Source organism: Lineus longissimus, chromosome 5 (genome assembly GCF_910592395.1).
Source record: "Lineus longissimus chromosome 5, tnLinLong1.2, whole genome shotgun sequence".
NCBI classification, from domain to species: Eukaryota; Metazoa; Nemertea; class Pilidiophora; order Heteronemertea; family Lineidae; genus Lineus; species Lineus longissimus.
Genome location: NC_088312.1, coordinates 7,610,499 through 7,624,092, shown reverse-complemented (window position 1 = coordinate 7,624,092; position 13,594 = coordinate 7,610,499). Strand labels below are relative to the sequence as shown.

At 39.5% G+C, this 13,594-nt stretch overlaps 1 protein-coding gene across 46 annotated transcripts in view; it reads right to left on the bottom strand.

Annotated features, from left to right (window-relative positions):
• Nucleotides 1-13,594, bottom strand: part of LOC135487566 (inositol 1,4,5-trisphosphate receptor type 3-like) — a 169,343-nt gene that overhangs the window by 70,231 nt on the left and 85,518 nt on the right. For 34 of the 46 annotated variants that reach the window (XM_064771414.1, XM_064771416.1, XM_064771419.1 and 31 more), the window contains 12 exons: nt 6,315-6,402; nt 5,892-5,979; nt 5,628-5,735; nt 4,877-5,101; nt 4,454-4,542; nt 4,057-4,182; nt 3,523-3,573; nt 3,205-3,285; nt 2,714-2,902; nt 2,039-2,161; nt 1,565-1,669; nt 618-653 (listed from right to left, as the gene is read on the bottom strand). In XM_064771414.1, coding sequence (XP_064627484.1) covers nt 618-653; nt 1,565-1,669; nt 2,039-2,161; nt 2,714-2,902; nt 3,205-3,285; nt 3,523-3,573; nt 4,057-4,182; nt 4,454-4,542; nt 4,877-5,101; nt 5,628-5,735; nt 5,892-5,979; nt 6,315-6,402 — 1,309 coding nt within the window. Of the gene's footprint in view, nt 1-617; nt 654-1,564; nt 1,670-2,038; nt 2,162-2,713; nt 2,903-3,204; nt 3,286-3,522; nt 3,574-4,056; nt 4,183-4,453; nt 4,543-4,876; nt 5,102-5,627; nt 5,736-5,891; nt 5,980-6,314; nt 6,403-12,265; nt 12,303-13,594 lie in introns of those variants that run through there. The other 12 variants (XM_064771405.1, XM_064771407.1, XM_064771423.1 and 9 more) reach the window with 4 other exon arrangements.

Below are 13,594 nucleotides of genomic sequence, written 5' to 3'. Positions count from 1 at the left end.
CGAGGCAAGGTCAAGGTCACAGAATCATTGAATTGATTTCAATAAAGAATTAACAGCAATTGCTAATTGCATTATGTGATTCCATGGCCAGCCATGCAGAAATCAGCAAATGTTACGGCGCCATGCAAGGCAGCTACAATACACAACTTGGTACAGTTTTGAAAACATCATGATCCTTTGGGTCGACGTTTGATATATCCAACTGCAGTCTATAATTTATAATTGGGTAATAAGGTTTCAGTAATCAGGGTTGGGAACTATCTGATAAATGTTTGCACCAAATGTTTCGGCAGGGTTCCGTGAAGTATTAGTGCTGAAGTAATCATAAAGGGAGGCAGCTATATTAGAGAGTTGCACATTAGTGAGAGTGCAATGCTCTGTTAAAGTCATCATAAAGCCTGATGTTTTCAAACGACCTCCGCTCTGAAGCTAGCGCTACTTCTCATTAAACAAAAACACCATCTCACACTCAGCACGCGGTTTATCGGGACAACTGAATTCAAGGTGAGAAATTTCAGGCATCATAAGCATAGAGAAGAGTGGCGCCTGCTCCATGCTATACCACTGTTATAGTGACATTGTATAAGAAGCAGTATCGCCTTTAGGCATGGCCATACCGTTGGGGTCATATCGACGGTCATACGGGCATTTTGCTGCAACACAAATACAAAACATGAACAAAAGACAGGTGTTACTCCAACATACAGTAGTAGCAGTAGACTCTGCAATGCACCACTTCGATGATAGACTGAATTGAGTTCGTTTGACAATGTAATGAAAAAAAATGTGTAAATTGACAAACATTCGCAGTCAATCACGTTTAAAAACCCACCACCGAAATAATAAAAGGTTGGTTTGAGACAGAGCTATACAGAAACCAGGTCAGTAGAAAAGGCTGAACAGGTCGCCCTTGAATCTGAACTTAAAGTAAAAAAATTAAATTTTGTAAAACATTCTGAATATAAATTTCAACTTATAGATCTGTCTTAAACCACATAAAGTTACACATTTAAAATAAAAAAATCTTTTTCAAGCTCTATCAAACCTCAGTTGTGTCCTGAAACAATGATCAGAGGAACTTAAAGCACGTGTCGGAATGCCGTTTGAACACGTCTTGCTAAAGTTTCATAATTTCAGTAGCTGGTTCACACCAACTGCCAACCAGCTTCAGGTACACATTTTTCTTTGGAAGCAGGTATTATATTGCTCACTATTCTATTGAAGCATATTTACAACGATGCCCACTAGTAGAAGCACGTCTCAAGCATATCCGCATGTTATTTGAAGCTATTTTAACGCTGTTGAAGCATATTTAGAACAGTGCATTTTTGTGAAGCATTATTAAGCATGACGACATCGGGTCACGATACACATTCAATGATATTTTGCTAACGTACATAAACACAATGTGTATATAATGAAATACATGCGGTAGTAAGCAGCTAGACATCAAACTACACAATGACAATGGACACTAGTATCCGAATTTATTATAATTCCATATTTAAACAATATTTATTTATATATATATATTCTCTTTACACAATCTCACAGTCCGTCTTACCTTGTCTTTCATGAGCCACCTCTGCACGATGTAGGACTGGTTGTCAGGGATGGCAATGCCGTCACATACACACAGTACTCGCAGCAAGTCCAGGTAGCGGTAGTTCTGAAATGGAGAGAAAACCACAAAGTTATTATCAGTTATCTTAATATCATCAGGCGTGGGGCTTGGAGCTCCTTATAAAATGAAAGGACAGAGCGCCGAACTTGACTTGCCGATGAGTAACAACAACTCCTTTGTCCAGTTCATACAGTTTTTTAAGTACCTCGTTTGAGAAGACAGGTTATGCATTAAACAGTTCGTATATGTCATGCTACACGACCTATATCATCACCAGGACTACCAGAAACCGTTCAAAATTATTACGTATCAAGTTGGACGACGTGGCAAAAAAGTCGAAGCATAATACCATTTGAAAGCCAGAGTGGGAATATGCCTTGAGATAGTGTTCCGTTCAGTTCCCCATGAGCTTACCAGGTTTTCTCTGAGTAGATCCACAAACTGATCCATCTGGTCTTTAGTGATACGGTCAACGATCTTCCTATTATCTCTGACCAGCTCTACGATCATCTGGGCCACGTTGAGACCGATGTCACCCTGTAACGAGCAGCAAAAGGAACATGTACTCTTGACGATGATGGCTCATCCAAGACATTCAAGAATGGGGGTCGAAGTGTTTCAATAACAAAAATTCTAAAGCTACATCTAAAGCATATGTACAGCTTTCCTACTGCGAATAAACACATAGTGATACAACACAGACTCACCTTGTTTGAAAGTGGATATATAAGTTCGCATTTATGATTAAACACTGATTGCTGACTGGTTCATGGCGAGGTGGTTGCTTTAAATGTGTCATTGATTGCGCCAACATTATCTTAAAGCGAAAATGTTATTGATGCCAGAACTGAGGACCACCACCAAAATACTATTCAAATATATAAGGAGGCCTGCAAAATTTAAAAAACCATTGTTTTCCGTCTTATCATTTTTATATGGACCCCAATCACACACCAACATCCCCAAAAGCATCTTAGCGGTGTAATCCTACATTGTCCCTGATTTATAAAGAAGTCTGGTACGATAGCTTCATTTCATTAGGTCCTACATTACCCATGGGCTAGGCCTAGACTCTGCATAAATACGTCCTACCTTGACGGAGAATTGTGTCTGGAAGAAGTCGATGTATTTAGCAAAGTACAGTGCATTCTTCCTGCTGTTGCCTATCATGTATGTGTAAAGGACATCATAGGCCTCTTTGAACACCTTGGTCAGGTTCAGCTCGTCGGGGACACCACGCAAGGGATACTGGAGCAGCTTCACCAAGAAATCAATTATCTGTAGGAGAAAAAACAATTAAAATCATGACAGATGATCAGGTCTCTTCTGTCCTTTTTACGAACAACATCCAAAGTGTCAGTTGTCAACAACAGAGTTTAAGAACGAAAAGCCACATTTTCAAATATCAGGAACAGCCATTCAAACACCATTCTTATTTGGGCTACCCAGTTCTGGAAATCTACATTTCACGCGAGCTCAACCATCAACCCATCATCCATCAACCCATCAACCCATCAACCCAGTATTCCTCTCCTCTTTAAAACTCACGTCTTCCGTTGAAGCATTAATTAAAGTCTTACCCTGAGATTCCTGAGCAGTTTCTGTCTATTCTTATTGGCCTCTCCTTCAACGATGAGGAATATCTTTAGCTCCTTCAAAGCCTGAAACAAAAGATTTAGCAAAACTTAAGCTCCACAGCTCAAAGCAAGCTCTCCAAGAACATTTCGATTAAAATTCTGCGCCCATTGGGCGTCTCGTTTTGAAATAAGTTTCACAATACAAGGTGTCCTGGCCTCTGTGGAAGGCTGCCGCAATTTTCCGTAAATGAATTGCTAAAATAATTAAATGCCTCTGTAGCTTTGAAAAAGGAATAATAAATAATTTTCAGAGACACTTACCGTTAGCACCTTATATGTTTTCTTTGCGTTCAGGTATCGCCCTTCCTGTCTCTGAAATTTCAGACATATTCAGAAAGTGACCAAAGGTTTTCTAGAAGAAAGGTTTTCTTTTTCGAACGAATATGTGTGTGGATGATTTTTCATGGACCAAAGGTTTTCTAAAGATCATGAAGCGAGAACGAATATGTGTGTGTATAATTTTTCATCGACCAAAGGTTTTCTAAAAGAACATGAAGCGAAAACGAATATGTGTGTGTATGATTTTTCATGGACCAAAGGTTTTCTAAAAGAACATAAAGCGAAAACGTATGCGTCGATAAATTTGTTCATGTACCAAAGGTTTTTCAAAGGAAATGAAGCAATGTGTGTATGGTTTTTCATTAACCTAAGGTTTTCTAAAGAAACACGGAGCAAAATGTATGCTTTTTCATGGACGAAACACTGAAAATCAAGAGCTGTTTAACAAGCCATAGAGCTTTGTGTTCAGCCAATGGCCCAACAGGGCGTACCCTCCCACCCCAAATGTATACTTACATCCCTGACCAGATTGAAGAGGAACGGCACCATGCCACTGGCAAAGTTAAACGCTGTGCCGTGCACCTCCTCTATCTTCTGTATGGTGAATGCGTCGTCGTACATCCTCTCACCACTGGCTGAGAGCTGGGAATAAAAATCAAAACTCAAAGTTAATGCGAGAAAATTCCAGAGAATTGACAATCAATGATCTACAAGACCTTATATTTTTACGACTATACCCATAGACAACGACAATAAGATGTTGTATCTTACGACAATAACTTGGGTTTTACCTCTGTCCACTAATATGAGTCTTAAGTCTAAATGAACGAAATCACCCTGGTATAAAGAGGTGAGATTATATTGCAAGAAAAAATTACAAATTGAAATGCCAAGATATTGTATATTGTCTCACCTTTCTCAGCTCTGCACCATCCCACCTTAATCCTCTCATGGAAGTATCTGTCTCAGCACCTTGGAATTGTTGACGCTTGTATTCTTCATCTAAATTGTTAAAAGAAAGAAAGTACTTGGCTTAAAACAGAACAATTCCGTTTCTAAACTAAAGACGCTAAACAACGAACAAAAATCTTAAAACCTCTAAAAAATGAATGTCTTTGAAAGAACAGTCATAATATTGGTTACATCAAGCGCTCGTCGTTCGCTAAGTTTGACCTAATCGACAGAGTTTTTAGTATTTCCTTAAAGGATGGATGTATATAACAGGAGTCGGAAGTTTATAGCCTAAGCCTGAATGAAGAAGGATTTACCATACCGTCGCTTTCAATTTCTAGAAGCAGATGTTTATTTCGAAACTCTTAAAATCTGTTTATTCTACCTTTGAGGGCATGTAGCCAGTAGCCAGTGAGGACATTCTCTATCCTAGCGTAACTCTCAAAGAGTATCTCATCCCCCTCCTTCACCACAGGGTGGAACCTGAACACTGTCCTTGGATCGTCCACATCATCGGTCAAGGTGACCTTCATCTCTGAACTGATACACAAATACTGTCTGGTACAAATATGTCGGAAGCGCACCTGGTGCTCCCACAATAGGACGTCACCTGCACAAGCACAGAAAGAACAGGTTTTGAAATAACACAGTTATATATATATAAAAAGGTATATGATATTCATCTAATGATAGCGCCTAGTTCTCGAAATTTGCTTCATCCAACCTTAACCTGATATATGTTCATCTTTTATCTAAAGTTACACTGCATGTTTTAATATCAATGCAATTAATGGCATTGTAATTCACATGATGCACGCCAACTTATGTCGAGCTCACCAGTATTGTCTTAATAAAAAGAAGCACTAGAACGCAGCGAAGATATTTGTCAGTTATTACAAAAAAGGCTTCTTGTGGTTTCCAGACGTTCTCTATGATAATACAAAATGTATAATTGATAATTAAAGAACCTTGGGCCTAGCGCTTCATGGATCATCATTATCGTAGTCGCCAACGAATTTTGGGGGTGTTTCAAGAAGCTGCTAAAGGGCGTTCATCTGGTAAATAGCTTCGTTTAATAACATTGCGATTCCCGACTCAGCGGTCAATTGCATTTGTCAAAGATGTGTATCACGCACCGCTAATAACGCTGTTCTCTTGTTCTATCTCCCAGTAGGTTATAGCCGAGGTGGAGGGTGATAATGTCTTGGGGTTCAGCTGGTCGATCTCACGGATTCGTAAATGTACTGAAACATGGACAAAATGTGATTTGTTAAATTTTTGATAAATGGAATCTCAGATATATGATATGAATCAACCACTTCAACTATGATAAATGTAAGACCTTATTTCGATCACTGTACAATGTACTAAAATAATCTGTCAATATTTCTGTCGTTTACCTTGCTCTGTGACGCACTCCTTGAAGAGACCTTCAGCAACGATATAAGCCTCCAGTTCTTTGTGGAACAGACTGATGAAGACACCACCCTGCAATGAATAACAATATATGGGCTTTACAGAAACAGTGCGGGGACCACAAATGTGTAGGGCATTATCGCATCAGGTATAAACCTGATGAATACCCCGGGAAAATGTAACCGAAGAGAGAAAACCTGACCGAAGATAGTAACATTTACCCATTACTCATAGGATAAATCGATAATAACCAATGCAATGATGGCTGTAGGTGCCAAGCCGGGTGGATGGATAGATTACTGCACAAAGTCAGATGAAGCTGAACCATACACATGTTAAAGAATGGGACATCTCCTTGAAATAAGGTGAGAAGCTTCGTCATCTACTTAGTTCTAATTACGTCTTACCCTGACAAAGTTCAAATGCTCAATCCTTGGCGAGTAGTTCTTGATGACAGTGAAACCAGCTGCTTCAACACCAAGATTCAACTCAGAGCTGGAAATGAAAGAAACGCATTTCAAACACAACTAGGCATAGTTGCATGTACTGAAGAATTTATGCATATGTACATTACATGATTCTTACTGGGTGGTTCACGGTGGTTAATGGAATAATGATTAACAAACGGAGAGAAAGGAAACATTAGAATGAAAATGAAACACGGAGAGATGGAAGCTTGGAAAAGCAGTTAATCACATACTGGCGCAGACTGTCCACCATTCCAACAGAAGGATTACAGTTGAAACGTTAGCTTTTTTATTTCTCCATGTGATTAGTATATGCAAAAGCATTAAAAGTTCTCATAATCGACATGATGTACTCGAATAGACGGAGTTGTTAGTACTTGATGTAACAATATGTTGCAGTTCCTAACAAAAATATTCATTACTCAAAGCTTGAATTACTCTTTGAATCGACTTGAACGTATTCTGGTGAAAATAGAATTGATTCAACAATCAACATAAAAAAAAAAATTCAGAAACTCTGAGATTATATAGCGGACTTAGCTGAACAGTATGTAATAAAGTCTCTGCATGTTGGATAAGGAGGCAAAATGTTAGTGACATGAAAACGTCAGTATGCAAGCGTATACCATTTGATAGTGCAGGGCAAATCCAATATCGCTTTTGCCAATACATTTACAATAATCTTTTATCATGGTCGTTATTGAACTGAACAGATATACAGTGAGTACTTAGTTAACTGGTGCTGGTCTCAAATTTTCTAAGTCCATAATAGGTCATTATAATATGCATTTTAGGCCCAGATGGGTTGTGCAGGGCCTACATTCCTTTTGAGAAGCATGAATGGGCTAATAATGACAACTTGAGCCTACTGCACATGTCGGCATTGATACCTATTGACTATGATCACTTTCATCAAGTACTCAGAAAGTTTTAATAGCTTGAAATCCGACATGCAGAAAGTCCATCCAAGACTACGATCACTGGCCAGTGCTTTTCATGGAAAATGAATGTCGTTACAAGCTTTTTACAGGGTAAACCCTAAAAAAAGTGGCATTTGAATCAGGGAGGGGATGTGAGATTTTTTCCCAAAAGTTTAACTTGGGGGGTAAAGTAACTAACACTTACATAACCGATGCCATTAACAACATTTACTTATTCACTACTTTGCACTACAACTGTTTTACAATTCCAAGTTGTCGTCAAAATTTAAGTTATCATCATCATTATCGGAGTCTGACAATTCGTTTTCACCAAGCAACAAATCATCTGCAACATCATCACGATAATGACCATCTGGTTGAGGTGTTAAGCCAGCCACTTGAAATGACTTAGCCGCAGACTCAGGAGCTACATCATTCCATGCTCTACTTATAATGCCGAGTACATCCTGTAATGTAATTTTGCGGCAATTTCCGTCAGCCTCAGTTGCATCACATTTCCATAACTTCCAATACTTTCGCATTATAGCTTTAAATCCCCTCATAATAGTGAGATCTAACGGCTGAGCCAGCGATGTACACCTAGCAGGAATATTGTCTAACAGTATGCCTGCTTCAACCATTGGGTAACAGAAATCCTCTGCTTGATGCGGTCGGAATCTGTCCAAAAGCAGAAGGATGTCATTAAAGTCAAAATCGCCAATGTAAGGGAAAAGAACATTGTCCAACCAATGTTGCAGTGTCTCTCCATTCTCCCAACCAGACCTCGAGGATGTGACCCGTACGTTATCTGGAATGTTGTTCAAATCTCTAATCTGACGCACGAAGCCCGGCTGCCTGAAAACAACATGAGCAGGCGGTTTTTCTCCGTTGGAGCCAACTGTCAATCCAACGGTGCACCCGAGTTTGGCATTTCCTCGCGATGTTTTCACATTTACATCTACTGTACCTCTGGTCTCAGCTGTATACATCGGAGGGAAGTCCAACTGAGCAAACGTTTCGTTAAAGTTCAAGAGCGTGTGGACATGGTTGTCAGCTACAGTTTACCTAACGCCAGTCTGAAATTCTCTCACTCTCTGTGGTGCATCAGCCGGTACAGTGGTGGAATCTTTCGTTTTACGGCGGAAAACAATCTTTTTCCGTTTCATAAAATTTGTAACCCAACCCACTGATGCAGAAAACTGGGACCTTTCGGGGCGACGTGCTGCAATGTCCTCAAGTTCATTGTGTGGGAGTTGGCCCCACCAGTTCTGAAATTCAATCGTTGCATCATTAACAATGTCCGACCGAGAAACGGGCAGGGCAATATTCCTCCGTTCTTGAAAATGCTGGTGCACGATATTCTCAACTTCCGGCCAACAACCATCATGGTCGGTTCTGACTCGCCGGCGTTCTGCATTTTCCTCCACTTGATCCGTCATTTCATCGATGTTCTGTATCCATCTCCTGAGCGTTGTTGGGGATAGTCGATAGCGCCTAGCATACTCATTGACATTTAGAATGCGGCCATGTTCAATTGCTGTTTGGCAATCCAAGGCATGTCGCAGCCTGGCTTCAACAGTGTAACTGTTACATCGTCGAGGGAGACCAACTGCTGCAGCACCATTCTGCTGATCGGCATCATCATCATCATCATCGTCATCATTGCCAGCATCCATCATTGACTGACACATGACAAAGAGCGAAAGCATCAGCAGTAACAACAACGTTGTGTTCCTCATGATTTGAACTTTCTACAGGAATGACCAATAGGATTGTTAGGGTAAAGGGCCTAGGAAATTACACAACTGCAATTGCCTTTCATACCAACCATTGATTGATAAAATTGGCCACAGAAGACCAGATCAAGAAATGAACATGTAATCAAAACTCTGTCATTTTCTTCATTGAAATGTGATTAGTATAGGCCCTACATGGTCGTAAATCGACAATATCCCATTCTGGGCCTCTATTAGTGACTTAGAAAATTTTAGACCAAACACCAGTTAACTAAGTAGTCACTGTATTTTTAAGAACTCTTTGCCAGTATCTGTTTGCAATTATCGAAACCTGTGTTATCAGGTTAACATAATTTTACGAGGTGAACAAATGCAAGTATCAAAGGTGACATTTATTTGCCAAATATACATTTAGTTTTGTATTACTTTTCAAACGCCAATCTAGGAGGTTTCCGAGAGAATCATTTGCAAAACTGAAATAAACTAGTCTTTACATCATATTACATGTATGTAGTACATTATCATACGGCATGGACAGTTTTGTACTTCTTTACGCCAGGTGGGAGTATTTGGTGGACAGGGCGTTTCAATTAGGTTACTGGAGCAGAGTAACACACATAGGCTAGTGTAACCCCCGGGATTCAAATGTTTTATTTTAACTATCTATTTACTATTACATTAATGTTTCTTCTTAACACATGCAAACCTGCAAGGAAATGTCATCTCAATTATCCACATTCAAGCATGCATTAGTTAACCTTGTCACCAAAACTTGTTTTAAGAATGTATAATAGGGGCATTCTCCATTCAATCATGGCAGGAGAACTGGACAGAAAAACTGGAAGATTCCAATCGTCGCTATATTTATCTAATTTAATTTAATTTAATAAATACTTTCTCGGGTTGGAGATGCCAATGGCCTACAACCAAAGGTTTTGAGTCTTGGTTAAGCATGCAAAAAGAGCAAATGTTTAGTAATCCTGAGGGTTCCAGTTATGCTAACTGATGTAGCTAAAGAAATGTAGCATAAAATTATTCGACGATCTGGTATTTTACCTCGCTATTTTGCGCATTTTCCTTGGTTAATTCTATGAACTCTAAAAAGTCTAGTCTACTTGCTATTACGAACCTTATAAGTGTTAAGCTCTGCCGAAACTTTTCGCAGCTTTTGATATGCAGGAGAGAAAGTGACGTCGTCAAAATATGAAAACTTTAGTTAGTGACGTCAGGAGCAATGTTGGTACTAAACTATGTCATGCGCTTTGAAATGATTTTTCCTTCAATAATTGTTGGTTAATAGGGCTATAAGAAGTATTTCTATTTGCATCTTAGTAGTAAGACCTAGCATTCCTTTGGCTGTCATCTGCTTTCAAGACTATACGTTCGTATTTGTAGGTCATTGAAAATGTGTTACTTCCAGAAAAATGTCAACACATCGATTTATCCTTTTCCGCTAGCATTCTTAGCACTCTTTTGTAACTCTTTTGTAACTATGTTTCTTCGGAGTCAAACAGCTATGTGTCCAATACACAAACTGTGCCATGTTTATCCGCATACAGAATAGAGGAGCAAGACGTTTTAAGATGAAGGAGATCCAGTCAATACTTGAAGTGCTGCAGCAACACTCTCCTAATAATGAGTGTCGGAGAATAACCTTTAACCGATGAAAACCTGATATCCGCCAAGTTCAAGATACTAGCATCCCTATTGTACAGGGCTGTTAAAATGTCGCATTCACAACTAGATTAAGTGCTATTGAGTCTCAGTTCGTGGCTTAAATATAAATTGGAGTGTGATGTACTTGAACTGGTAGCATGAAGGATTCTATTGTTCATGCTTTAACTCTGATGATTCTGTACATAACAACCACAAAAGAAGTAGCTAGAAAGATTCAATCTATTATCGAATTTGGAAACCACGTGCGCTACGATTAAGTAATAATCTAAAGCATCTACATCTACATCAAGCCTATATTTCGATGCATTGCCTTCTCTTGGGCAGAAGTCCTTAAGCGAAAGAAAGGAGTATGTTTAAAATCATCGTTACTCTAAGTATGATCCTAAAATTTGTTAGTTTGTTGCATTCAGACCCAGATGAGAGAAGTCAACCATGCTTTCGATCAGCAACCAATTCGAATAATAATGCTGTCGCATGCGGATGCAGATATCATTCTCGACCCGTTTTATTAGGGCTCCTCGCGCGCCGGATTACTTATTAATACGTGCAAAGACTGACACGGTGCTCAGTATAAATAGTAAGTAGAGGGCATCAAGCGACGTGTAAGCGTCATGAGAATAGAAAGGCATGTGACGTGTGTATTGGCGGAACCGAGACGTAGCTCCACTATCCTTACATACCTGCCGATAAAACTGTTGCGAGGATTCGAGGGAGAAAAGTAAGAACAAGTATATATTTACAGGGACATGCAGCAAAGGTCAGGCAAGGGGCCAACGTATCATAGTGATGAATGGTCGTACCGGCTCAATGTCTCGGGTGGGCATAAGGTTAAAAAGCATGGTAAGAAGCAAGCGCGGGTCTGGTTGGGGGACGCCTTAGTATAAATCACCGTTTCACATCTCATTTAATGGCAAATGACAAATCTAGCTGATTTTCACAAATTTAAGATGATGACGATTCGTTTGTGGATCTGATGCAATATCTCATTGATTAGCCTTAAGTATGTTTACTTTACCACATAGCAATTGTCCCTAGCAATCTGGCATGAAAGTATTTTGGTCTCCAGTCTAACTTAAGGAAAACCAATCAAACCAATAGATAAGGCGATCGCCACATGGCGACACAGAAGGTACGTGCTTATCATACTGACGTATTTTAATGATTCACAGACATGAATTGGAATTGAAACACACATCAAACCTAACAAGTCCTATGTTAGGAACGGTGATCCGTGGTGTTATCTTTAAAGGTGCTTCTACGAAGCAGACTACTACTGGCATAGCGGATACCTTTATTTTATCCTGATACGGTCGTCACTGGACACTTAACTAAAGCTTTTTAAAGACATTCTCTTTCATGTTGAAAATAATCTCTTACATGGTGGTCTCTCCTGTGCAATTTAAGTTTGCGTGAGATAGACAGCAGGCCGGTACGACCTTCCTATGATAACGAAAACAGTGAGGCAATGGCGGTTCTTCAACTGGTGGTTCTTTGGGGACGAGCTTTGTTGCATGAGAAGGTGAAAATCAGTAATACATAGTACTGTGATGTGTCTTACTTATCAATGATCATCGTGCCCGGGGTCTTCCTCTTGCACCTGGCCGGGTTCACCGATCTGGGGGTATCATTGTGGGAGAAGGAAGGTCATTAATAAAACGCGTGTGTGGAGCATGGCGCTATTAGCTGTGCATGGAGACTGGCTTCATGGTTGGTTAATAGCGCAATGTAAGAACCATAGTTGGAGATTCGATTAGGAGGCAAAAGGTACAGCTCATGTTACATAATGTTTACAGGAAAAGTGCAACGCCTTGCTCGTGGTACAACAAACCGTCGATATGCCCAGACTTGTCTCAGATCTTCAGATTAGTTTTTCAAATTATATTTACATACCACTGTACTTTTTCCTCCAAATCTAAAGCCCTGATCAGATGTGTTTTTCTGATAGAATGCATGGACTCACCACACGGTGACCATGTTCCTTTCATTAAATGGTCATTGTGTATGGGAGCAGGGTGTTCAAGCGGGGATATATTGGAACAGCTTTTATCGATTAAGTCAAGGTAACTTAATATCTATTTTGCAGCCCACGTGATACCTCGTCTAGCAGCTCACGTTTGGCTATTGCTACAAATCGACTGCAGAACTGAGATAATGACAGCCAGAAGTCAAACTTGTACAAGAAAAAATTCGGTCAAGTGCTCGAGCACTTGAAACAACGTATGAAAGGTGCAGCTTTACTACTATAGAGATATTTTTTGTTTGTGATAGAAACAAAAATTCTCTCTGTAGTAGTATATGGGGAACTTTCGTACGTTGTTCCAAGTGCACGAGCACTTGTACAAACTTTACTACTATAGAGATATTGTTTGTTTGTGATAGAAACAAAAATTATCTCTGAAGTAGTATATGGACACCTTTCATACGTTGTTTCAAGTGCTCGAGCACTTGTACAAGAAAAATTTCGGTCAAGTGCTCGAGCACTTGAAACAACGTATGAAAGTTGCCCACATACTACTACAGAGATAATTTTTTGATTCCATTACAAACAAATGTCTCTCATAATCAGGAAAAATACAGGGGATAGCTACTGCTGTGCACGACAGGTTAGCTAAGGATGAATATAGGGTGATCACCAAAGCCGGATTAGGATGGGTATCAAATCCATGAAGTCAAAGGCCGAAGTCTAGTCTTGTCGATTGCGAATCTATCTTAACAGAGCTGGATATTTGTTTTTTGCCTCCTATATATTAATCGAAACGTGGAATGTTGTAAGGTTACATGTATTAAATCCGTTGGATAAGACGACATGAACCTACTGCTGCTAATGAAAGAAACATGTGAAAAGATTCATCGCAAAGGTTTATGATACATTATTGTCATTCAATAT